Genomic DNA, 27,233 nt, shown 5'->3' with positions numbered 1-27,233 from the left:
GCTCTACTTCTTGCAGCTCACTGCTCTGGGTCCTTCATTTTGTTATTAGTTAAGATTAGATTTGCCCATGAGTGACAGAAGCAGAAAATCCAAAGGAGAAGCCGCTTAAAGAAGACTTTCAATCCTCCCTCCTCTTGAGCCCAGAGGAAGGCAGTCCATGGGTGGGTCCAGTGGGCTCCATGGCAGCGGGGACCCCCATGTGTCCTATCCCGTTGATGTACCATGTACCAGCTCTAATGGCAATGTCCAGGATGGCTGCCTCAGTGTCAGCCATCATATCCTCATCCCAGCCAGAAGAAGAAGAGGGGGAAGAGACAGGCACATCTCCACTCATCAAGGACACTTCCTAGAAGTTGGCTTCCATTGGCCAGAACTTAGTCACAGGGCCATACCTGGCTCCATGGAAGATGGAAAGGTCAATCCCGTTCTGGATGGCAGAAAATTCAATAAAATTCTTTTATTGAGGAAGGAGAGGTAACAGATATTTCAGTGCCAGTGTCTCTCCTGTTCCCCTAGCTCCAGGGTTCTCTATCCTCCTCCTTCTTTTTTATGACAGTTATTCGGCCTCTGACATGCACATTTCTGGGGAGACAGTGACCAGGCAAGGTGTGCAGTCTTCCGCCCACGTGTCTTCCTCGAGGACGGGGCTGTTGCTACACCTATTTCACAGGGACATAAAGTGAGGGTTCTTGGGCTAGTGTTTCACTGGGGGAAGTTTAAACAACTGAGAGAGCTTCTGTGTTCAGTATATCATAAAAAGTAAGCAAAACAAACACCTCCGATGAAAAGCACCATAAAACCAATGAGATTGTTAATGCAAATGGGAAACCAAAATTGATGAAATGCAAAATAAATAACTTCTCAGACGGCAGCTATCTTTGGACTGTTTAGTAATTCGGGGGCTAATGTTCTTAATAAAATCACATTTTCCCTGAAAATATTTACTATTTCTGTTTTATTGCCTTCTTCATTGCCATTAATAAGACTTGATTTAGTTCGCAAATATATTTAAATTCCACTGGAGGCAACATTTTCACCAAAACCTCCTGAGGCTGACGTTTCTAATGGAAACTTTTAAAACATGTACATAGATTTGAGAATGAACTTGTGGGGAGAACATCCATGAACATTCCCTATAGATGTCAGTTGGGGAAAGTGATAACATATAATACAGACTCTGACATCCTAAAGGGAAAGGCTATGTGCCAGGTGTGTTCATAAACATGCCAACGGGGCCATTTTCTCCACTGGACACTATACCTCCAAAGCCTGAGACCTATGAAAATGGTCAAGATCTGAAAAAATATATATATAGGCTTCAAAATTCACTAAGGGAACAGCAAAATTAAAATTAATAAATGTCTAATTAAGTACCTACAAAATATAATACTTTGTTCTCCTCGTTAATTGTTAAATTCAGCCTTCATGAATTTTTCATCAGTATTTTATTACTTTTGAAAACAATTAGTTGCAGAGCCTCTCATAATGCAAGAATTCACAAATATTCAAAACTGCCAAATTCATAACCACTAGTAATGAAACAAGCTGCCCATGGCCAAAAGCAAACTTACTTAAAACCTTTCAAAAATTGTATGGCGATGTGTCTGTTTTTAAACCACAGTGTGGATATTCTCTGTATGTTTGATGCGATATGGAGGTCCCCCCCCACCAGAAAAAAATCCTTAAACAAGGGGTTGGCATACTTTTTTCTGTAAAGGGCCAGAAAGTAATTATGTTCAGCTTTGTGGGCCACATGGGTCTGCTGTGACAGCACAAAAGCAGTCATTGATGACACATAGACGATGTAAGAGCATAGCTGTGTGCCAATAAAACTTTATTTACAAAAATAGATGGCAGGCCGTATCCACCACACTGCCCTGGTTTTCTGACCGTTGCTTCAGAACCAGGAAGGTCTAATGACCACCTACTAATCCCTGTCAACAATTCAGTCTCAAAAAGCATAGTTCTCTAAAAATTGACTTTTATCCCGAATTACCCAGCAAATGCCCTAGACTCTCTTTTGAATCGTACTAGCATTAGCACAATTGTTCTACACACTCGCGTGTCCGTTGATGTCCCAATGCTTTGGAGATGGTTTTTCTTCCTTTCCAGTTACCCAGACCACTCGGGGATGAGTGAAGTAACCATGTACAAACACTCGAGATTTCTTTAAATATCTGTACCGCGTCTTCAGAAAGAAGGGGAAGTTATAACCCTGAGTCAGCTAGAACGACTTAATGTAATACTTCACTGATTGGACAGCGAAGATGTGTTTCTCCTGATTGATCCTGGGGCGCGGGAGGCCACTCACCAAAGATGATGACCATCAGTTATATAAATTTTTAAGGATTTGGCTGTAGACTTTTAGATATCCAATGTATTTATTCAAGTGTTCTGATAGCATTTACAATTTTGCTTACCCATTTACTAAGTAAAATTACTCAGACAAGAAAACTCTCTTGTTTTTATTACTATTACCATCATTATCATATCACTATTACTATCCTGCTCCTTGTGGTCCGTCCTTTCGGATCAGTAAAGATTAGGTTTACTCATTGGTGGCAGAAAATCCACAAGAGTGGCGGCTTAAACAAGACATATTTAAGCCTCCCTGATCTTGAGTCCAGAATAACGTGATCAGGGGATGGGACCCTCAGGGCTTCATGGTGTCAGGAACCTGCACCCCTTTTGTGCTGCATCATGCATCCTTTACTCAGACAAGAAAATTGTTTATAGGGTATATGTCTTGCTATTCAAATTTCTAAAAAGAATTTTAAAAGAAACTCCTCCCCCCCATGCACATACAAACTAGCAGTAAGTGGACGAGTAAAAACCCAGTTAAAGTTTGAATTTTATTTAGAGATAAAATCTAACTGGAATTTATTCATTCAACAGCTCCTAAATTCTTTCAAGTCCATAATAAATGCAAGTTACCTTGTGTCCATTCATGTACAGTGTGTATGGCTTTTAAAGTTTTACGCATTATCCTTTGTCTTATATTTACTTACTCAAAAAGTGAAAAGGAATCAATATTTGTTTCTTGACAACCACTAAAAATACTGATCACAAATATTACAAAAGACATTACCCTATGCATCTATTTTCTTATTTAAACTGAGGCAGTCATAATTACAGAAATGTACATAATCACTAAAAGCAATCCATTTTCATTTTTCCCCAGCATTACCTGTTGTGACCAAATTGCTGGGTAATCTATAAGTTATCATTTCATTTCCCCTCAGAGCAGGGCTGTTAATAGAAATGAAGTATTACACAATTAAATTAAGATTTCTCTAAAAACTCACATAAAAAAATAAAGCATGACCTATTGTTTTGCTTTGGTGGAAGACGTCTGCTCTGAAAATATCAGAGCATTTAATCCAGGCTCATGGTTATCCTCATGTTAGGGCGAGGAGGGATTTAAGAAGGAGAAAGAGGAGGGTGGGCAAGAAGAAAAAGAACGTCCTTGAACGGTGATTACCCTCCATGAATTAGTCCATTTCTCCAAAACATGCTTTTTTTAGGAAGGAACACCTGACTTAGAATATATTTCTTCAAGTGGAGCAGCCTTTGAAGCCCATGGGTCCGGCTCTGAGAAGGCAAGAGAGCTGAGGCTTTCTGCTCTTTCACACTCTCCCTCCTCTGCGTAGATGTGCGGCGGGTCCCCAGTGTCACCTGCGAGCACGTCCATGCCACAGAGCTTCTGGAGAAAAGCCAGGGAAAGAGAAGGTAAGTGCTGGGTTCTTCCACGCCTGGCCCGTCCTTTCCAGGCTCCACTGGAGGGACCCCTCAATGCAGGCTGTTCTCTGTCCCCCGCTGTCAGAGATGTTTCTAGGGAAAGAGAGCCCCTGCCCACTTGCCAGCTGCTTTCTGGGAGGGAGCTATGGCAACTTCATCCTGGCTTCCCACCCTCTCCTGCCGTCAGTCTTTGCGGTTGACCCGTCCATCACCGGTGCCCTGATGTCTCCCCTCCTGGCACTTGCACCTGCTGTCCCTGCCCCTTGAATGACCGCCCCCACCAGCCAGCCTCCACTGAGCAAACTCCAGCTCATCCTTCAGGGCCCAAGTCATCTCTCTGTGAAGACCTTTCTGGCTTTTTCTGGTCTGAGACACTCAGGAAACATTTGTTGGGTGGACATACCAGGTTAAAGGGCTTTCACCTGCTTATTTTTGAACACCTGGAGGAGGGTGCGGTCTGAACCCGAGCCACGCAGCAGCCCAGGTGGGAGTGGGCGTGGCCAGAGTGTTCTAGGCTGTCACTCACTTCCTGAGGGGATGAGCTCACGGAGGCATGAGGACATGCAGAACCAAAGGGCTCAGAGCGTGAGGAGGTGGGAAGAGGGGGAAAGTTGGAAAAAGGAAGTGGAGGAGCCCTGGGGACCACCCATGGCCCCAAGCTCCCAGCCAGCTGTCACCAACTTCCTCGGGCTCCAGGAGCCCCTCTGTGTTTGAGCAGGAAACACCGTGCCCCAGCCCTGCGTCTACAGGTGTGCACAGGTAGGCCCCCACCTGAGTCCACTCACTCAGGAACTGTGGTCACCGAGTGGCCACGGCCACAGGGGTGGGGGCGGGGAAGGAAGGAAGCTCCGCCAGTTCGCAAACGCCCACGCGCTCTGGCCCCGGCGTTACAAGTCCCATCACGTCCCTCCAGCGGAGACGAATAGATCATTGATGCCGGACCCGGTGCGCGCAGAGCAAAGCGAATCTGCAGTGAGTCCGTGCTGCGTAGTTCAGCTTCAGCCCCCGAGGCGAACGAAAGAGCAGCGGGCTTCTGCACCCTGAGTCAGCGATTCTAGAGGCCCCATAAGATCAATAATTCATCATAAACCCCCCCCCCAACGAAGTTAGAAAGCTCACAGGGAAAAGAGCCAGGCCTTGAATCTGAGGTTTTCTCCTCTGATAGCACCGCGCACAGAGCTTGGGCTCGCGCGGAGGAAATGCTGCCTGGCTGCCCGGCCCGTGGGGGAGGATGGGCCTCGGCGGGAGGGCGGCCTTCCCCTGCGCCGCCGGGTGGGGACCTTCATCCCGTCCGCATAGTCCCCTGTGTGTGCACGGGTCAGCCCGAGGCTTCGCCAAGTTCAGGCGGCCGCTCTCTCCGTTCTGCACAGCATCACCCTGGGGATGTCCTGTGCCGTTCGGGGCTCCTTTACCGATGGGGAAGTGTGGAAGGGAGGGCTCTCTCCATGTCGTTGGAGGGAGTCGGCCGTGGGCCCATCGTGTCCAGCCCTGGATCCACGCCCTTGCAGCTTGACCACCTTGAGCCATGTCTCTGAGCACGCGTGTCCTCCTCTGGCGGCCAGTCTTCAGCCACCACGTGTGGGGCAGCCGTGTGACATGACCCTGTCCCCACAGGGGCTGCGTCAGCTCCGGGAGACACGGGCAGACGCTCCTCTCGGTGCAGCTCGTTCTTGGTCTTCCTCACCCCCAGCCGGGCCTGACAAAGCTCCGGAAGCAGCGACGATGCTGCAGGGTGCATGGCCCCTTCCCAAAGGCAGCTGGACTGTCCGGCTTTGCCTCTAGACTTGGAGAGAGTGTCTGTGGTTTTGTCTGTCCTGCAGGGCTGGGGAGGCACCAGACTCCCCGTGGCCTCGGGGGCCTCACAGAGGCCTGGAGCTCCCACTCTGGGGCCTGACACGGAGGATGTGACAGCAGAGCGCCACGCCTTGGTTCCTCAGGCCACACAGCCCATGGCCATGTGGCGTCCATTCATAACAGCCAGGGGAGGGGTCAGCAGAAGCATCACCAGACCTCACAAAACAGGGTCCAGGGACCTCAAGTCAGAGGCAGAAGCAGAACCCACAGCTGGTGCACAGGCAAAGGGAAGCCCTTCCCACCTGATTCAGGGCCTCCGCCACCATCCCTGCCCTTGTGTCCAGGCATCGTCTGGGCACCACGGTGTCCTGGTGAACCTGCAAAGCAAACAAGCAGAATCCGAACACCACTGAGGAACCCCCTTCCTGCTCCCCGCATCAGTGACCTCTGCGGCCGGACCGATAGGGCCACCTCCCAGGTGGAGGGCTGTCCCAGGGGAGGAGTTAGGCCAAGGACAGTGTGCACATGTCTCCTATTTGTGTGTCGGGAGAGAGGGGAGGCCCTGCAGGTGTCATCACCAGACTGTTCAATGTCATGGCTTTTGGGGTTGAAGGGAGCCAGAGTGGAACCAGCCAGCAGGCTTGTAATATAACGGAAAATAGTTTACATCTTTTTAATTGAGTCCCCCCAATATGTTAATAGAAGCAAACATTTCATAATTTGCTTTTATGAAACTTGAATTCAAGAAATTTTTCATCTCCTGTTTGCTTAATCAAAGGAAATCTTGGTATTATAAATTGAGCTACCTAAAAATTTCATATTTGTAACTGTTCATTGGCAGAAATCCAAATTTTCTTGATATTTTAACAACCAATTTACAACAATATGTGGAATTAATTAGGTGCCAAGATAACATGATTTCACAAACTTCATCTACAACATCCGACTTCTTATATTTTGTGTGTTTGTTTCCAGCAGAACCACTGTTTCTACTGATTGCATGTGCTCAAAATGGGTAATAATAAGCTGCTTTTATCTGTTTTAATTATAACGGCATTCTTCCTAGGATCTCATTTGAACAGAAGAATTTTGCTGCTAAAAAAGTTTAGGAACAAAATCGACCAGAGGGCCTCTGTGGCCCCCTTAGCTCAAAAGTTCTGTAAGAGACAGAGGAATATTCAGGCCTTGGCCAAGTTCTTAGCGACTCAGCAACAAAAGGAATTTGCCAGGGACTGAAAAAATCTATGCTTCCAAGTCTAGATGTGTGTTTTTTAATTACTTGTAACTCACTTTTCCACACTTATGTATCCTTTTAGTTTATTTTTATGTTGGGCATGTTTTTTTCAAATTTCTAATTTTCAGGGCTTCCCACAGCGGTTAGCAGGGTAAGGTAACTCTTTCCATAGTAACACCTTCATCAGTACTTACAAGAGTAGAATATCCGTTTCTCACTCCTCTTGGCTCAAAAAGCATGTCACAACCCTTATATTTAAAAAGGATGAAATATATATAAATGAGTAAAACAAAAGTAACAAGGATGGGAATGTTACTGGTTTCATATAAGTTACCCAAGGACGCAGACATATGACTAGAACTTCTTGCAATCATATTGCTTTGAATTTCTGCACTAAAGTTCTCATAATTCTAGTGAGCACAGCTATCCATAGCAAAAATCCATAGGCAAGGTTTTTGGTTGCTTTGTGGGGATGGAGTATGAAACTATGAGATTTTCAAGTCCCATCTTTGGTCCACAAAAGCCCAATAAGGCCCACTTCGTGCCATGGGCTCAGCCGCAACATTTGTGAATGAGGTACATTCTTCCCTAGGACCCAAAACCGGCTACATAATTTGCAGGACCCAGTGCAGAATTAAAAATGTGGGACCACTTATCCAAATATTAAGACTTTCAAGATGGTGACCGTAGAGCTTTAAACCAAGCAGGGGACCCTGTGTGACTGCCCGGGTCCATCCATGCCCATGAAGCCAGCCCTACCAGAGCCAGAGGGACACAAAATATATGAATGCCCAAGCCCTTTCAAGGGTAGGTTCACGGCATCATCTTTGTGCAAAAAAGAACAGCACGTTTTTATCTTAGCTCAAACACAGCCTGAGGAAAAGGAAATTATAGAGATCTCGAATTCTTTTTTAGAAGCTTTCCATCACAAAAATTGTAGCTTTTTGAACCTTGAATATCTCTTTTAGTAATTGTCAAAAAAAAGTACATTTTTTGTTAAAATAGTTCCTACTTATACTGGGAAGGTCCAAATAAGGTCTCTATTTGAGACCTCTATTAATAGCATTACACCAAAGTCAGTTTTCTGGTTTTGATAAAGTATTGTGGTTACATTATCCTTGAGGGAAGCTGCTGCGTGAAGGGTACACAGGAACTCTCTGACTTATTTTTACAACTTCTTAAGAGCCAAATTATTTCAGAAAAAAAATCATTTCATTTTATTTTTTAAAGATTTTATTTTATTTTACTTTTTTAAGTAAGATCCACGCCCAACGTGGGAATTGAACTCATGACCCTGAAGATCAAGGGTTACATGCTCTACCGACTGAGCCCCCCAGAAAAATCATTTTAAAAAGCAAAGCAATGGTTCTAGAATTTGCATGTAGAGCACATGAAGACATGATGCAGGAGGGTGTCAGGGCTCAGCTGGCAGGAGGGCTGAAATTTGACTGGGGCCACAGCCATGCTTGTAACAGATGACCTCAGGTACCCTCAGATGGACAGGAGAAAATGTATTTATTTGTGGGTGTTCTAAAAAGCATCATATTTGATCAGGACTATCAAATAACAACTCTTAACAACCAACAATAACCTTAGCTAGTTAGATAAAAGAGAAGGTTTTCATTGACTTGTGTTTGTTCTACCAGTATCACAGAATCTTCTAGAAGGGCAACCCCTCAAGGGAACCAACTGTCGATCATTAGAGGGCTTACCGCAACAGGCACTGAACTTCTGGAATGCCCTGGAGTCCCCGAGACAAAGTACTCCTGGTCCAGTGCTCTCGCTGCACGTGGTAGCATGTCCTGTGGATCCTAGGGGGAGATGCTGATTTACTTAGAAGATAATGCATGTGTGTCCTTCCCTTGCTCTACGCTCATATGCACATAGAAGCTAGTTTTGATGAGGAGAGGGAGAATGGGAGCGGAAGAGGGAAAAGGACAGATGCAAGAGAAGACTCTTAAAACGGAGGGCGTGGCTGGCCATGACTGTAGGTGAGGACTCTAACATTCCATCTGTAATACCGTACATGCTCGAACATTGAGTATGTGCACGCATAAGACCTAGCCAGTGACGGGGACAAATGAAACTGTCTGGATTCAGGGATGAGGCTGTTGGCAATTTCTGCTTCGGGTGTCTGTTATTTTATGAGTCCCTTCAATAATGAAACAAAATTTCAAAGAGAATAAAGCAGGCAATGGATCTTAACAATGCTTAAAGATAGTCCACACTTTGCAGCAGATTTTAAAATATCAGGTTACTGAAAAAATCATGTGACAACTTAACTTAGGGAAGGTGTGTGAATGGCGGCATAGTTAACCAGGCACCACAGGTGCAATTTCTATCTGTGAGGCGCAGTGAAGGGAACACGGAGACACACAGAGAAATAGGAACCAGAGACCTTGGCTTCCTCCCCTGTAGATGGAGAAAGGTGATTACTCTCCCCCAGGGGTTCTGGCCAAGTGTCAGTGGGATGGTGCTTGCAGGGTACGCACCCCAGGGCATGGTCAGTAAATCAGAGCTGTTTTGTGCTTATCAGGAGCGATTTTCTGGCCTCTGGAAGCTAACAGACCAGTCAGGGAGGAAGCACCACCAGACCAGCGCACACAGCGTCTGTGTGCAGGAGAGAAAGGGCAGTCCTCCTGCAGGAGCATGGACTGCTGGGCGGAATGCCCGCTGGACCTGCCCCTGCTCACCCCCAGCCAGGGACCTGCTCAGTAATTTATGGCAGCCCTGGATTAACTTGCTGTTTTTTGAAGTGAGATCATCTACCCCATAGAGAAGGGAAGGTTTAAGCCGTTTGGGAACGCGGGCTTAAATGACGTTGAATTGCATGGTGAGAAAATCATTCCGTTTCTGACTCCTCCTGATGACATGGAGGGCGTGGGGGTGGGGGTTTCCATCTTGTGCCAGCACGGCTTTCCTATCTCTACCTTCCTCAGAGACCCTGTGCCTTTGGCAGGCGGCATTCTCTACCCAGAATTATTAGGCTCTATTTCTATTGTGTCTATTTTCCACTTCCTTCTCTGCTCTTCATACCAGTAAAACTGTTTGTTTTTTTGTTTTTTTGTTTGCCATTGAAATATAGAATGTCCTGTTTAAAGAAACGTACTTTATTTGGACTGAAGTCTACTTAGAGAAATAAATACGGTAAAAAGTACACTAGCACCAGTGGCACGTGCACGCGGCAGGAAGTTGTGACAGTAGCACTGGCCAGGCTGAAATGTGGGCACAGGGTCATCGGATGCTGTTGAGCTGTTGGGTTGTGTGGAGTCACGGGGCTTTGCAAGGGAGGCTGGGGTGCAGGCAGGAGTGGAGCAGGCTTGCACAGGGACCTCATGGATGGGGGGGTGGGAGTGTTCGCTGCCATGGAAACCCTCCGCAAAGCCACCTCTCTGTCTAAACCCAAGCAGCAAATAGGCCGTGCTTACCTTCGCGCCCAGCTCAGCCCCGGCCTCAGCTGTGTTGAGCAACAGGACTGACACGTGATCCCTGACATCTGGCCTTCCCTGTGGGAAACACACAGGAAGAAATGTGATGGGGTTGAAATTACAGAAGGCAGAAATATAATCGGAGAGCAAGGAATGACATCTGAAACACGTATCAACACCATCACAGAAAACATCCAGACCCTGAAAAATACACCTATCCCGTAAATCCAGAAACTTTAGAACTGCCGGTCGGGAGGAGGAGTTTCTTGTTCCCTGTCTCATGGGATGGTGGGAAAAGGACTCCTGTTTTGATAGGGTCTCAGAATCTAAAGCTCATTATCTTCCAAGACTGGTGGTGAGACTCCTGTGGTCCCCAGGGGTGGGCGGTGCTGTGTGCACTGCCTTGTTCATTCCTCAGCGAACACACGTCCACCAAGGGCCCAAATGTTGCTGGGACTGCATTTCTCTTCTCAGAGCAGGGCGTCCATGCAATCTTGCAGACATGACAAGGTGGTGGAATCAGCAGTGGCACTTTGGATGAAGTGAGTCCTCCCAAGAGCCCAGAAGGTCCCTGGGTGTGCGTATGTGCGTGGGATACTCCCGTAAGATGGATGATAGAGGAGAAGCATGTACACTTTGAAATGGCCCGACTAACCAATGGTTACAAAGACATAATTAGTAATTACTGTTAATAATACTAATATTGGCAGCCACTTTTATTGCATGCCTGCCAATGCCCTAGCTTGTTCTAACGTTTTCACGTTAGTTGATTAAATTGTCCAATAAACCTGAGAGAGAGAGAGCATTATTAATCTATCTTTGTGTATGAAAGCCAAGGATGCATTAGCTTCTGTGTCTGATAAGCCACAGTTTTGGAATCCAAACCCAGATTTGCTGGATCCCAGGCCTCAGATCCCTGAAGATATGATGGTAGAAGCAGGGGCATATCCTGAGCTATGAGTAGGAGACAAGGGGAAAACATTTTGGGGCAAGAAGGGGACAGAAGAAGGCTCTCTCCTCCCTCTGACAGCCAGTCCTTGACTGGTGTCATCTTGCCACCAGAAGCCCCCCAACTGGCCTGGCCCCAGCTCTGCAACAACCAAGCTTCCCTTCCACACCCTCTGCTTCTCTAGCTGCTTCCTCTTCCCCAAGACACAACCACTGAGCCACTGGGAACAAGAACAGTACCCAGGCACCATCTTCTCTCCCACCTTGGCTATGCCCACAGACAGTGCTCGGGGAGGTGACTTCCCCACTGGTCTCCTCCAGGCTCATCTGCCTCAGCCCTGACCCCATGCAGGAGGCTGAGCTCAGCACCTGGGCCCAGGAGCCATGTCCATTTTCCTGGATGACTGAGTATCAGAGTAGAGTGAAACTGCCCAAGGCAAGGGATCCTGTCTGCCTCATGGAGCATGGCTATTTGTCAAGATGGTTTCCTTCTCAAGATTTCACAAATAAATCAAAACAGTGAAGTGCCGCTGTCATTGCTGGGGTGGAGGAATTTTTCTGGGGGTCCAGCTGTCTGGAGAGTTTGGACTGTATCCCTGCCTTCTTGACCCCACACCAGGAAGGGCTCAAAGCAGGCCTATATGGGCGCACAGGCATGCACACCCCTACCATTGCCCAAGGCTGTCACTTCCCCTTTCCATCAAGCCAGAAAGGAAGAGAAAATGTAGGGAGGACCCAAGGGGTCTTAGTTGACCCCCAGCTTCTCCAGTCACCGGTCACGTTTCAGAATATCTCCCTGTCTACTCCAGCATAATGCCAAAGTTAATTGGACTGTCTTTTCTCAAAAGCATCTTACTTGGTGCAACATGTGTCGTCCCTCCAGGAGAAGATCGTGGGTGGAGATCTATGACAACAGCAAGATGGGGCCACCTGCATCCTCTCTGCAGGAAGATGGTGTTCCCTGTGGAATTTCTTTGGCTTTCCATTTTTAAACCAACCACCCTTCATTCTAGGTGAAGACGGGAGAGCTCACAGTGCCTTCGTCTGGTTGCCCAGCTAACCCCAGCCCAGGGCTGCTGTGAGGACACACGGCAAGGTCAGCATCAGCAGGAACAGTTTGAAACTCCATCAGTTACCTGCTGATTACCTTGTGTCTGGGGGAGGGTGAGAGTCTTTCATGGGCATGTCGTCTTTGATCCACAGCCAATCTGTTGGGTTGATTTTTATCCTCCCTGGTTCACCGGTGAGGATGTGGGATGAATGACAAGCTCAATGAGATGAAGCTAATGAGAAGCAAAGCCCGGGTCTTGCCTCTGCCAGACCAGTGAGCTCTGTGCCCAGCCTCAGCCAGGCAAGAGTGGAGGGGCGGGCTCTGCCTCCCCACCACCCCAGGCATCTCATCAGTGAGCACGACACACTTCCATCTAGAGAAGGTCCCCCAGTGAACACCATCTCCCCCTAAGCAAGGCTTCTCCACCTCAGCACTGCTGGCACGTTGGGCCAGAACCTTCTCTGTGGTGGGGCCGTCCCATGTGCAGCCAGGTGTCCAGCAGCTCCCCTGGCCTCTCTGCATCCCCTGGAAGCCAAAGCTATGTCCCCCATCCCAACCAAGTTGCCACCATCAAAATTGTCTCTACACATTGCCAAACATCCCCTGGGGGGCAAAATTGCCTCTCATTGAGAATTAGTGACCTAAAATAATAATTCAATTTAGTTGAGTTGGACAGTTTTCACAGGAATCTTTTTCCTATTTGCTACTCAAATACGAGTGAGCGTGAAGAAGTGACAGGGGCTCCGTGAGTGGAAAACCATGTATGTGGACTACGGACCTCACTGTCAGGAAACAGGAAGCGTTAGACTCCACTACCTGGGTTGAAATGGCTTTGCTCTCATCGTTATATGCGATCAGAGTCTGCTGGCCTTCCTCAGAGCTTCTGGGCCTGACTTCGGACACAAAATAGCATCGCAGCAGGAACAGCAGAGTGGCTATAATGAGACAGAGCAGGGAAATGAGTTGGACAGCTCACCTTCATCAGAGATTCCAACAGGATCTTGTTCTGATGACTTGTAACTCAGCCATGAACAGACACGGTCAACTGTGTCTTGATCATCTCTGTAGCTATATAATTAGTGTGGCTTGGGACGCAAGTCGGTGCTAGATAACTATTGGTTGAATTGATTGATACCATGTGGCCAATACAATTGTATTGTTCATTTGAAAATCTAGCTTGCTTATTCATGTCCTCCAAGCCCAGGAGCCAAGATATCTGCACATTGCCACCGCCAGCGTTACTATGAGCCACAGTGTTCCTCTATCAGGTCCATCGCTATAAATTGCTGTCTACTAAATTTCTAGAAGCTGCTTTTGCCAGACAGGCAGCACGTCTGACCAGGTTGGGAAAGTCTGGTCTGAGTCTGGGCTCTGATGGGCCCAGGGGTCATTCTCGAGTCATCGCACTGATCTCTGCCATCTTCTGCTCCCCGCCCCAGAGGACTCCATACTGCTGGCTTACGGCCTGGAGAGAGGAGCCACATCCCCAGGACTGCCCCCTGCAGATGACTGACCTGCCAGAAGCATGAACGCTGCACAGGGAGGGGCCAGGGCACCCACGAGGAGCCCAGTTCCTGTGACTGCGGCCGAGGGCTCCCCACACATGACTCCGTTAGGACAGGAACAGACCCTCACGTGGACAGTCTGCTTCTGGGAGAGTCCCTGTTTATCTCCGATGAGCAGTGGCACTGAGTAATTACCCGGTGGGAGGCTTCTCAACATTAAAAGTTCAACTGACCGACCTGCAAAAGGGAAACGGACGTTGCATGCATTGACTTGCTCATTCGCTCGTCTACTCAACAGAGATTTACTAAGTCCCTCCCATGAGCTACGGCTCTGGACAAAAGTTAGCCAATTTTGAAGTTAGAAGAACAGTCACCAAAACCACCCTCACTTCTGTCTGAGGCCAGCTGCAAATCCAAGGGGTTCTCAAGACCGTGCTCAGGTTCGAAAGTTCTCCAGAGGGACCCATAGAACTCACTGAAGGCTGTGCACTCATAGTTATGGTTCATCGCAGCAATAGGATACAGATTAAAATCAGCCAAGAGAAGAAGCACATGGGGCAGAACTCAGAGAAGCACCAAACGCAGAGTGCCCCGTTCTCCAGCAGAATCAGGACGGGGTCACTTCCCACACCAGTAAGTGACAATGCGCTTGAAGTGCTGCTAACCAGGGAAGCTCCCCTGAGCCCTGCGTCCAGGAACTTTATCAAGACTCAGTCATGTGAATCTGGTTGGCCATCCAATGGCTGACCTCAGTCCCCAGGGCTGCTGGAGATCAATGGATGCCCCCATGGCCCTAAATCACGTCTGTATCTTATTGGTACAAGACCGGGGTAAACAAAGACGCTCCTTTCAGGCAAGACATCCCAAGGACCTAAACCTCACCTCCCAGAAGCCAAGGGCAAAGTCCAATAGTTTACTACACACTCTGGCTCTGGGAACTGTAAACATGAGCTCATAATTTCATCTAAACAATATGCTACATTCTACAGACGCACTGATAGAAGCTCAAAGGAGAATATTGCCAGTGGATGCCAGCGGCTCCTACCGGGAACAGCATCCCAGTTTTCCTTTGGGAGAGCTCCCACCTCCTGAACTCTCAGCCCATGCAGATCAGAAGATGCAAAGCCCAGACCCCAACAAGGCCCAGCATGGGCTCAGAACCAGCCAATCAGCATATCCGCCCTCCCAACTCCCACCCATAATAATTGGTGGGGCAGCTGACCGAAGCCACACAGTGATATAAATCTTTTTGCCAGGTGCTCGGATGAGTCCTGGGGACTTCCAGCAGCCACCCTGCTGCCCCGACGAGAGCCTGCCTGAAAATGAGGGAACCCAGGGAAAGGCAGACCCACAGTGCCAACGTCTTCTAGGGATGTCCCTTGAGCGCCTACAACCAGCTGTGCTAGAACACAGGCTTAGCTGGCATCTTTCTCAGTTACAAAAGCCAATAAATAATAACTGTTATTATTATTATTTTGCCTGGGTCAGTTAGAGTCAGGTTATTTTCAGTCCTTTATAAAGCCTGGCCAATACAAATACTCACCCCGATTTTCCCCCAGTTTCCATGTGTCTCCTGCACTTTCCCACAATTTGTCCAATTCAAATGTAAAGGGGTCTGCATAGGGCTCCAGGTCACCATCCTCTGCCTGGAGGAGGAGGGTCTCATTCAGCACAGACTCACAGACTTCCACATATCGAGAATGGGGATGGAGAGCAGGGGCGTTGTCGTTGACGTCAGACAGGAAAAGCATCAGGGTCCCTGTCCCAGTCTGTGGCGGGAGGCCTGGAAATGGGGGAGTTCCAGGAAGGGTTGCTTGTTAGTTAAAGAGCCTGCTCGATGCACACACACCCCCGGAGAATGAGCAGTGTTATCCTCAGGGGAAAGGAGTCATTGCACTGAAACCATTTCCCTTTCAAGGTTGTAAGTTTTCCTCTAGGTGCTTGCTCTGTTCTGCTTTTCTGAAAATTCAGAATATCTGGGAAGGGTAAGTTAACAAAATACTTGCCACCACAAATCACTTGTAGAACCAGGTATAATATGAAATCATTCATTTTTCCCAGTGTGAGTCATGCCAGGTGTAAAGAAGGGAGTGGGGCAGGAGTGAAACAGGTATGACATGGTGGTGGAGATGTTCGGGCTCTTGGCTGTGTCCACGTCAGAATCCTGGTTGTCACCAGGCTTTATAGTCTCGCAAGGTGCTAACCATTAGGGGACACTAGGCAGCGGGTACTCTGGACCCCACCACATTTTTTCCTTCGGGTCCCTGGAAGATGGACACCCCCCACCCTTGCTCTTTCCCCACTGAAGACTGATTAGGATCACAGATTTAAATCTTCCTAAACAACCTTCTACTAGTTAATCATACAAATGGGACATACACCTACATTTCCCTTAAAACCTGGGCTTTAACGCACAGATTTCCTTAAACACAATTATTAAAGTTATTTGGGAATTGTTATTTATTCAACTCTGTGTTTTGGCAGGTTGCAAAGTCCAACCTTGGGAGATCATAGAGAGAAGTGTTGTAACATGCTCAGAGCACTGCTCACCCTGGTTTATGACAAATCTGCCCCACGCAGTCACATTTACCAGAGCTGATAAGCCATTCCAAGTACAAGGAAACTGTGCTAAATATTTATCGCACACCACCAGCTTTGAGGAAGAGCTAAAGAGTTGTTTTATGGAGGGATAAAAGAGACATTGGGTCTGATGGCGGCTTCCTCATTGGTTCAATCATCTCTTCTGAATGAATACCGCCCCTCTTTCCGTGGCACTCGTCCCTGGTTTGCCATTTTATTTTATTTTATTTTTTTTTTTAAAGATTTTATTTATTTATTTAACAGAGACAGAGACAGCCAGTGAGAGAGGGAACACAAGCAGGGGAGTGGGAGAGGAAGAAGCAGGCTCCTAGCAGAGGAGCCTGATGTGGGGCTCGAACCCAGAACGCTGGGATCACGCCCTGAGCCGAAGGCAGACGCTTAACCGCTGTGCCACCCAGGCGCCCCTGGTTTGCCATTTTAAAAATTATCGTGAAAAATAGTTGCCAGTATGGATGCATAGTGCTAAAAAGGTTTGTTTTATATATTTTTCCCAGTTGTGCTAAAAGACTCTCACTAGTGGTATTTTCCCTCAGGAAGCAAGGAAACACACTTCTCCCTCCCCTGATTTTGGGTAAACACTTACCATCGTCAACAGCGTGCGCGATGATTGTGTAAAAGCTGTCATTTACATAAGGGGATTCTCGGTCAATGTGCTGCCTGGTGGTAACTGTTCCTGAGAGTTCATCTATGGTGACCCAATTTGCCGGATCATAAGCCAGTTTATACCTTGTAGAAGGAAACACATGCAATTTTTAAAATTAAAAAATTACATCAAAAGGCAAATCAAAATCTATCACGGCAGACACAGATCCTATCACAAGTAATGTGGGAAATTTAAGTGGGATCATATAAAATTTGTCTTTTTGTGACTGGCATATTTCACTGAGCATAATGTCTGCAGGTTCATACTGAAGAATGTCCTGGCTTTTTAAGGCTGAATACCATTCTGTTACATGTATATCCCACATTTTATTATCTGCTCATCCTTCAATGGACGCTTGGGTTGCTTTGGCATTTTAGCTATTGTGAATAATGCAGCTTTGAACACGGGCGTACAACTATCTCTCTGAGATCCTGCTTTCAATTCTTTGAGTATATGCCAGCAGCAGAACACTATGGATCAGATGGTGTTCTGCGTGGAATCCTACGAGGATCCACCACCCTGTTTCCCACAGTGGCTGTGCCAGCTTATATTCCCACCAACCAGGCACAAAGGTTCCAATCTTTCCACATCCTTGCCAACACTTGTTTTTTTGGTTTTTTGATAGTTGCCATCCTAAATGGGTGTGAGGTGTCATCTTGATTTGCATTTCCCTGATGATTAGTGATGTTGCGCGAATCCTTCATGTGCCGATTGGCCATTTGTGTATCCTTTTTGGAGAAATGTCTGTTGAAATCCTGTCTCTGCTTTTGGATCAGGTTGTTTGTGTTTTTCTGATGTTGAGTCTCAGGAGTTCTCTATATATTCTGGAATTAATCCCTTATCAGTTATAAGACTTGCAGGTATTTCCTTCCATCCTGTGGGTCACCTTTGTACCCCGTGCATGGTGTTTTTCCATGCACAAAATGTTTTGATTTTCACGAGGGTGGACTGTTTTTTCCCTTCGTTATCTGTGTCTTTGGTGTCATATCCAAGAAATCATTGCCAAATCCAGTGTCACGATGCTTTTGTCCTACACCGCCTTCTAAGAGTCTTATGGTTTTAGTCTCACATTTAGGTCCTGATCCATCTTGAGTTCATTTTTGCGTGTGGCGTCAGGTGACCTGCGTGCGTGTTGGCGTCAGGTGGCCTGCGTGCGTGTTGGCGTCAGGTGACCTGCGTGCGTGTTGGCGTCAGGTGGCCTGCGTGCGTGTGGCGTCAGGTGACCTGCGTGCATGTTGGCGTCAGGTGACCTGCGTGCGTGTTGGCGTCAGGTGGCCTGCGTGCTTGTGGCGTCAGGTGACCTGCGTGCGTGTTTGGACCTTCGAGCGAGTCTCTTGTAGAGGGAGTGGACCGCGTGTTTTATACATTCTGCCAGGCTCTGTCTTTCGATTAAAGAGTTTAATCCATCTATATATGAAGTAATTCCGACAGTAAGTCCTTCATCACCCTTCTCCTATCTTGTTAGGTTTTCTTTCTCCTTAGTGATATTTCCATCTTGTTCACATACTGTTTCTGGGCTTCCTCCACATTCTCCTTCAGATCTTCGAGCATTTTTAAGACCATTCTTTGAAAGTTTCAGTCTGGGGCGCCTGGGTGGCGCATTCGTTAGGCGCCTGCCTTCGGCTCAGGGCGTGATCCTGGCGTTCCGGGATCGAGTCCTACATCGGGCTCCTCTACTGGGAGCCTGCTTCTTCCTCTCCCACTCCCCCTGCTTGTGTTCCCTCTCTCGCTGGCTGTCTCTCTGTCACATAAATAAATAAAATCTTTAAAAAAAAAAAAAAGTCTCCGTCTAACCGATCTGCCATCAGGTGTTTTTCAGGAACGGTTTCTGTTGATCTATTGTTTTCCCTTTGAATGGGCCCCACTTTCCTGTTTCTTTGTGTGCCTTGTGTTTTCTTCTTCAACACTGGATCTAACCACGTGGGAACTCTGGAGTTCTTCCTTCCTTCCCAGGGTTTTTTGTTTTTCCTTATTGTTTTTTATTTATTTTATTTTCGTTCGCTCGTTGAACTGTCATGGGCTGTCTCTGGGCTGAGGACCAGCCTCTCAACTTAATGTCCTCTCAGGCCTTTCCTGACCCTTGCCCTGGGCAAGCTGGCCACTTTCTGATTTTCTGCAGACATGTAGTTGTGGAATGTCCTAGCCTTTAACGTCTGGCTCCCAAAATAGGAAAAAGCAAACAGTGAAGAGGGGTCAATGAAGGCACCTGTCTGTCCGATCCCCTGAAGCCACCTCAGCTGGCAAGGGAGGGGGTCTGCAACATCGGGGGAGGAGTGAAGCCAAAGGCTGCCTTCCTCTTTGTCTGCACCTCTGGAAGTGAAAGCAGCAGCCAATGAGCAGAGCACAGATCCCTGACATCTGGGAACAGGGGTTTTTTGCCCAGTCTGGCTCCTGCAAACTCTGTGGCCATTCCAGGAACAGGTGCACAGCTGCCAGCCACCGGCTGGAGATAGGAATGCGTTGCTGGTACTGTGCCAAGAGCCATAATTGACCAAAATGAACTGCAATTTACCATCCAAGCCTTTCTCTGGCAGTTGCAAGCCTTCAACAGAATCCAGAGTTCCCAAATAGGTACATGAGACAGATTCTTCCAGTGCAATTGTCTGGATGGGGAGAGAGATTCCTGGTGCTTCCCACTCTGCCGTCTTCCTAGGGATTATGGTAACTTTCTTTTAAAAGCAAAACACTGAGCAACCCAAGTATATGCACACAGGGGAATGGATGAGCACAGTGTGGTCTGTGTGGCCAGTGGAATATTATTCAGCCTTGAAAAGGAAGGAAGGTCTGCAACATGCTGCCACATGCATGAACCTGGAGGACGTCGTGCTCAGCGAAATAAGCCAGTCACAAAGAGACAGACACTGTACGATCCCATTTCTGTGAAGCACCCGGAGTACTCAAATTCACAGAGACAGAAAGTAGCGTGGGGGTTGCCAGTGTCTGGAGGAAGAGGATTGGGGCATCTTGTTTCATGGGCACAGAGTTTCAGTTTTATAAGATCAAAAAGTTCTGGAGATGGCCAGTGGGGACGGTTGCACAACAACATGAATGTACTTAATGCCACTAAACTGTACACTTAAAAATGGTTAAAATGGTAAGCGTTGTGTTAGACATATTTTACCAATTAAAAAAAAAAAAAAAAGCACTTCTGTTGCCCAGAAGCCAGAGGGCTGCCAGTTTACAACCTTTAGTAAAAAGGGAGTTAGAAACACATAACAAATTATGTTAATATAAGAAAAACGGTATAAAAATGATGTGTGCTAAGTGCAAGGGGGAATGAGCACGTGCAGTCCCGCTGGGGGAGGGGGCCGGAGCCCGCTATAGCGGGAAGAAGGCGCTGAACGTGGCCCTCGGGCCTTCTCCTGGTGCCTTCTGGTGTTTTCATAACTGAGCTGGAGTCCACCTCACCAGCCCGCCGAAGGGCAGATTTCCAACAGGAACACCCGCAGGTACGTGGCCGGTTCTGCTTCAACAGCCACCTTCCCGTTCCTCTCTTCTCACCTTATCCGGCTGGCAGCTCTGTCTGGGTCTGTAGCATTGAAAATTCCTAACTGAATTCCAGGCCTGGCACCGTCGAGCTCGCTGACGACAAAGCTCCTGGGGTGAAAGGCTGGCGGGTCGTTGGCGTCCATCACCTGCACGCTCACGGTGGCGCTCGCTGCGGCCCCCCCGGGCCCCCGGACCTGGCCCCCCTCGCAGGGGAAGAGCAGCTCCTCGTTCTCCACGGCGATGACAAGACTTCGTACAGGGTGAGTTTCGTAATCCAAGGGCTGCGAGTCCCAGAGAGAGGGTTTCGTGAGCACCTGCTGACTCTCTGGCTGGAGAAAGCTCAGCACGTGACCACACGCACCCCGAGCGTGTGGCGTTTGCACTTTATTTATTATTTATGCCGTCTTTGGTAATGATCAAAAGACAGTTGCCAGCCCATTTTCAAATCACTTATGGAGTTCTGCGTGTATGTGGTTTTTTTTCCCTACCCCTCTCCTGGTTGAAAAGAGCCACCATCCATCAGAGAGTAATGAAAAATGCAACAAAAACTGTAACCTAATGAAACATTAATGTGGCAACTCTGCTGCAAAAATCTAGGGGAGCTTAAGGAAATACAGAAATTAATGATCACAGTTACTCGGGGTGCAAAGTGGGCAGTGACTTAAAAGGACTGAAAAGCTAGGAATATTTGAGATGTTCAATCCCAGGCATCTGTTATCGAATACCCAGAGCCTTGCTGCTCACCTCATGGCTGGGGCCCACAGGCATCACCCCGCACTTTGTTCCTCTGACAGGCAGGAGCCCGGGCCTACAGACCCCAGGCCTGTCTTTGAACCTGATCCCCAGGCTGACTCGCCTGCATGGCACCAGAGCACTGGTCACGCCAGGGTCCAGCTGCGAGCAGCCAAGACTAAAAGCAATGGAGTCAGAACACCTCAGTCAGAACCCCTCCTCCAGCTGTGTGACTTCATGAAAACAACCCAACCTCTCTGGGCTTTGGTTCCTCATCAGTGAAAGGAGAAAATAATACTTTTCAGCAGGGTCAGCTCCTCATTAGGCACAGCAGGCAAAATGCCAGGGTCCCAAGAGGCTTTTAGGGGTCCATGCACACCTTCTAATGTCTTTTAAAGTCAGAAGGAAAAAAATGAATTCTCAGGATTAGAGAAAATGTCCTAAATATTTTATCACATCAGAAAAAAAATTAACATTTTAGGACCTATATAAATCTATTTTGTCTCAAACAGAAAAAATTCCATGTTGAAGAACTTGGTACTATGTCAAAAGTAATTTTCAGTATTGGTCTTATTTTGGTGGGAGGAGCCACAAAGTCAAAAGGGCCAAGAACCTGCGGCAGCTGGCGATCTGGACACAGCCCGCCCTCCTCACTGGGCGCCACTGGGACACACAGCACGCCACACCTCACGTGCCTGGCACACAGCGGGCATTCCCGGATGCTAGCTCCCATCTCACTATCGGGACTCTTGCGGAGAGGGGCCCCAACACGGCAGCCCCACCTGGCAGGTGCGCCTTCCCTGATGGCTTTACCTTGATCACATTTAAGATCCCTTCATTGGTCTCGGGGTCAGTGAAAATGTCAAAATGCCCCTCTTCGTTGCCATTCAGTATGCGAAATTTTACTCTCCAAGCTGATGTAAATGGCAAGTCACCGTCTTGGACCAGGAGACGTAACACACTCTGGCTTGTGCAGCCTTCAGAAATCTGAATCCTGTACTGGGAGAGGCAACCGTCATGCCCACATCACGGAGATAAAGACACACAATTGAGAAAGAAAGCAAGAAAGAAAATGTAAGTGCTTGGCCCAGGAACACGGGTATGTTGTTTCCCCTGCTGCTGAACTTGACCTCAAGTGATCTGGGGCTGGGCGTGACCCGGCACAAGCATCTGTTCCTTCTCCCTGTCACTTGTGTCAACAGAGGAGTAACTTTAAAAGCCCTCTTAAATCTAACGCAATGCACTATTTTTCTAAGAATCTTTAAGATAATAATGCCCATCCTGGGTTATGCTGCTGAAAACACCGAGCTCTTCTAAAATCGAACTTGTGGTGACTCAGATTAAGGCAATCATTTTTCTAACACGTGCAGATCTTTGCTTGTTATTCGGTGCTTTTGGTGACAAGATAATTTCTCTTTGACGACTACATGGCAACAGGGTTTATTTTCCCCACCCTCAGTTTTGAGAGCAGAGCTTTTCACGCAGCCAGAGAAGGATTTCAAAACAAGGTTCAATATGTTTCACTTATTCTGTACAGTTTGGTGAGGTGTTTTCATATGAAAACATTTCAGCTTTTTTCTATATATTTTTTTAAGATTTTTTTTTAAGTAGGCTTCATGCCCAGTGTGGAGCCCTGCGTGGGGCTTGAACTCACAACCCTGAGGTCAAGACGTGAGCTGAGGTATAAGTCAGACACTTAACCAACTGAACCACCCATGTGCCCCTTGTCTATACGATTTTTAAATTTTTTTTCAAACAATACTTTTTGAAAATAATTGTTTGTAGCATTTATTAATATTCAACAAAGGCTACAATGTGCCAGATTCTGTCTTAGGTGCTGTGAACAGGATCTGCAAAACTTCATCCCCAGGGAGCAGATGATTTTGTGTGTGTGTGTCTGTGTGTGTGTGTGTCTGTGTGTGTGTGTGTGTGTGTGTGTGTGTGTGTGTGTGTGTTGGGCAGGGACAGGGAGGAGGAGCTGGGTACTGTGTTGGAGATTTAACTAGGTCATCGGGAAAGGTCTCACTGAGAAGTCAGGAGAAGGAAGTAAAATGTGTATTTTTCTTTTTAAAAATGCATATGGAAGAGCAAAAAATATAAAATAGGAAACAAATCCTGAGTGTTTTTAGCAATCTTGCATATCTCAAGTGGTGTGCCATTTCCAAATGATCCGGACCAGTGGGTTTCAATGCTTCCTTCAAGCATGGGGATTGGTAGCATGTGAAATCCCATATGGAACCATGATATATAAATCAGGTAAGCTGAGTAAGGTTCAGCCAGAGCCCACCTGCTCATCTTCCCTGTTCTAGAACTCCAAATGTTGCATGAAGAGCTCAGGTCTAGATTCTCACCCCAGGAGGCAAACTTGCCCCCAGGGGACATTCCAGACATTTTTGGCTGTCACAACTGGGAGGTGCCCCTGGCATCTAGTGGGCAGAGGTCATCCTACAGTGCACTGGGCGGCCTCCCTGGCCCGACAACAACGAGTTTCCCATCCCACGTAAATAGTGCGGAATTGAGAAACCTCCACGTAGCATGAGCATGGATTCTCTGTCTTCCCTGCACCTCGGTGTCCTTGTCTATAAAACAGAATCGTGTGTGAGTCCCAATAATTCAAAATGAAAGCATGCGTGTGAAAGCTCTGAGCACAGTTTCTGGCACAAAACAGTAAAAGAAACATAAGTTCGCAAGTCTATTATTAAAAGATTCTATATCAGGATGGTTGATGTCTTCATCTAGGTTAAGTGTCCTTGGAGAATGACATGTATCTTGGGTGCTATGGAGAATTCCCTCAGCAAAACTGAGCCTAGGGCTTGGCGCCATTTATGCAGGGACATGGCATCTGAGGCAGCCCAGGTGTCTTACGTTCTTCTGGGTAAATGTGGGCCTGTGGTTGTTGCCTTCTTGCACGTTCACATGAACCGTGGCTGTGGATGTCAGGGGAGGTTCTCCCAAATCCTTCGCTCCAACTAGTAGTGTAAACCGCGGAGCCATCTATGTGGGAAGGAAAAGAACAGTCAAGCCCTTCAAATACAGCAAAGGGAAGTATTAATAAAGTAAAAATCCATTATAGCAATTTCAATAGCAAGCTTAGCCACAGAGGGTTTTCCACTACAAACAGAAATCCTAAGTCTGGGGCCCCAAGATAGAGAACACATTTCATTTTTTTAAAATAATAAAATCCACATAACCTCATAATCTAAGCATCCTGAGAGTCGTATTTCTCCACTAGTACGGTCAATCTGGAAGCCACTTTCTTTCAGCGATGGCATTTGAGAAATAAGGAAATAAAGGACTTGAGAATTTGGGGTATTTTCTTCATCCAAATCAACTGCTAATATCTGGAAAATAGGTTGACCTGGAAAGAATTGTTTTAACAGTTACTATTGACCAAAAGCAGCCTATCAAACCAATAGAATGATGATTCTTTGCTAAATGGCATTGAGGCATCCACCAGAATGGATTAAATATTTAAATATAAAATCAAACTATAGACATACTATAAGAAATAAAGAGGGTTTTTTTTAAATTTTATTATGTTATGTTAGAGAGGGTATATTTAAATAGTCACAAGAACTTTCTTTTTTTTTAAGATTTTATTTACTTACTTGAGAGAGAGAGAAAGAGCACGCATAGAGGGAGAGGGAGAAGCAGACCCCTGTTGAGCAGGGAGCCCAATGTGGGGCTCAATCCCAGGACCCCGGGATCATGACCTGAGCCAAAGGCAGATGCTTAACCAACTGTGGCACCCAGGTGCCCCCAAATAGTCACAAGAACTTTCTAATCACGATTGCAAATGCAGAAGACATAAAGGAGAGAGTTGATAGATCAGACAGATTTTTAAATGTGTGCCAAAAAGAACCATATAGACAAAATTTAAAAAGAAATGACAAACCAGGAAAACACATTTAAAACATATATGGCAGACATAAACATTTTAAATACAGGATGAGAAGGTTAAAGTCAAGAAGAAAAATGACAAGCACACAAACAGAAATGGACAAAGAAAGGAACAAGTATCTGATACACAGAGATGGACAAGAAACCTATCGACACGGGCAAGCACTTAACAATCAAAGATGAACCCTGCGCCAGGCCCCTCAGATGTTGCTGGCAGGTGCGTAAAGTGGAACACTTAAATTGTGTGTGCAGTCAGAACCAGACGTTCTACTCCTCTAAATTATGCCAAGTAGATCATGCTTCAGTGGACACAGATTTAGCTCAAATATGTTCACTGAAGCATATTTTGTGAAGATAACAAAAAGTGGGAATAGCACATAAATGTCTAACAATAGGAGATTAGTTTTTAAAAAAAACCTTAAAGCACACCCATGAAATAAAATATTACACAATGAGATGCTATAGGAGAACACTGTTAGGTTACAAACAGTAAATTTGCCCTTTTAGAAAAAAATTCATATATATGCACATATGAAAAAGCACACCCATACATTTGCAAACATTTAATATACGCCCATATATATTTTGCATTATGACAAAGATGAAAAATGCATTAGTAATTATATATAAAATCAGGGAATACATACACATAGATAAATATACAGTGTGTGTACATGCACATACATATAAAATTCAAAGAAAGATACTGAAAGATTATAAACTAAAACATTAATGGTGCTTATCTCTAATTGGAAGTATTAAATATGCTTTCTAGTTCAGTCTTAATTTCTTGGAATTTTCCAAATTTTCTTAAGACTATTTTGTGAAATAAATCATGCTTTTCTGTTATTAAAATAGATGCACATTCTAGTGAGAGTGGTTTGGATTCAAAGACCCACAGAATCTAAAGCTCAGAAACTTCAGATGTCATCTCGTTGCCATTTTACTGGTGAGAAATTTACAGAGATATTCAGGAAGGCACCATTCAGCTCTGCCTTTCTCCCTCAGTGCATTTGATTTATTTTAGTTTGGTCTTTACATATCAGCTCTTCCAACAGACACAATTTCCACCTCATTTTATTCCCAATACAAAACGACGCTTACAGACCTCCAAGCATTCTGCTCAAAACCGGAGCCTGCCACCGTTAGGTTGTGAACAGTAAAATTTCTCCTAAAGACAACGAGGATCAAGCAGCACATGGACATCGAAGCAGATGGACCAGAGAGGACCAGAGGGGAGAGAAGCCCTACCCCCCGCCACACGCACCTGCAGGGTGGTTCTCCTTCACACTGATGTTGAATTCCTTCTCGGGGAACTGGGGCGCGTGATCATTTACATCACTGATCCTAATGTTGAAAATCAAGGAATTATCCATGACCTTTCTTGTCGAGCGATCCACAGCATCAAAGTAGACCTGGGAAGCAGAGCTCTGTGTTAATGTCGCAGGCTCCTTTACTTGATGTCATGCTACACCTTAATGCCATCGCACGTTTGCATCCTCTCCTGCACTAGCCAGAAAGTTTCTGAGGGCAGGGATCTCGTCACTGTCCTTCACCACGTGACCCCAGGGACTGAGCACAGTGCGGGCACAGACAAGGTGTTCAGCAAACATTAGTTAGGATCAGGTTCTGATCTCACTTTCTCTACCCGGATACACGTAGCCAGGTTTCTGCTGTCGGCGCTGTCGTGAGAAATATAGACACTAACCAATACTGCTGAGACACTGCGGAGAGCAGACACTTGAACGCTTTGGGGAAAGGAAACATTGAAAGTAACTAGCCCAGTTGTTGACATGTCATGGGTTCCTAAATGGTTAGTGGTGTCACTTCTGCGCTTGAAGAAGGAGCGTCTGCTCATCTCAAACATGCAGTGGGAAGTCTTTCTTCTCAAAAGATCTCAAAGCAATACTTTAGGCTTCTAGCTTTAATTTCTTAAGAACCTTAAAAAAAGGAGCAGATTGGGGTGCCTGGGTGGCTCAGTTGGTTAAACGTCAGTCTCTTGATTTTGGCTTGGGTCACGATCTCAGGGTCATAGGATCGAGCCCTGTATGGGGGCTCTGTGCTCAGCAGTGAGTCTGCTTGGGGTTCTCTCTCTCTCTGCCCTTCCTCTCTGTCTTTCTAAAATAAATAAATAAATCTTTAAAAAAGGAACAAATTAAACTCAAAGAGA

General features: G+C 46.5%; 1 protein-coding gene across 1 annotated transcript in view; it reads right to left on the bottom strand.

Moving 5' to 3' along the window:
- Window positions 1-2,425: 2,425 nt before the first annotated feature.
- The window catches only part of CDH26 (cadherin 26), a 40,062-nt gene continuing 15,254 nt past the window's right edge, over window positions 2,426-27,233 (bottom strand). Inside the window, exons 5-18 of the mRNA XM_040637873.1 lie at window positions 26,331-26,478; window positions 24,355-24,521; window positions 24,029-24,157; window positions 21,977-22,162; window positions 20,444-20,712; window positions 16,883-17,025; window positions 15,242-15,481; window positions 13,708-13,935; window positions 13,010-13,128; window positions 10,195-10,272; window positions 8,479-8,577; window positions 6,961-7,014; window positions 5,835-5,909; window positions 2,426-3,703 (exon numbers count right to left, since the gene is read on the bottom strand). Coding sequence (XP_040493807.1) covers window positions 3,521-3,703; window positions 5,835-5,909; window positions 6,961-7,014; window positions 8,479-8,577; window positions 10,195-10,272; window positions 13,010-13,128; window positions 13,708-13,935; window positions 15,242-15,481; window positions 16,883-17,025; window positions 20,444-20,712; window positions 21,977-22,162; window positions 24,029-24,157; window positions 24,355-24,521; window positions 26,331-26,478 — 2,118 coding nt within the window. The 3' untranslated portion in view covers window positions 2,426-3,520. The remainder of the gene's footprint in view (window positions 3,704-5,834; window positions 5,910-6,960; window positions 7,015-8,478; window positions 8,578-10,194; window positions 10,273-13,009; window positions 13,129-13,707; window positions 13,936-15,241; window positions 15,482-16,882; window positions 17,026-20,443; window positions 20,713-21,976; window positions 22,163-24,028; window positions 24,158-24,354; window positions 24,522-26,330; window positions 26,479-27,233) is intronic.

The sequence above is a fragment of the Ursus maritimus genome, unplaced genomic scaffold (assembly GCF_017311325.1).
Source record: "Ursus maritimus isolate PB19 unplaced genomic scaffold, ASM1731132v1 scaffold_22, whole genome shotgun sequence".
Lineage (NCBI taxonomy): Eukaryota > Metazoa > Chordata > Mammalia > Carnivora > Ursidae > Ursus > Ursus maritimus.
Note: the sequence above shows the minus strand (reverse complement) of the source record. Positions and strands in the feature narration are given on the sequence as shown.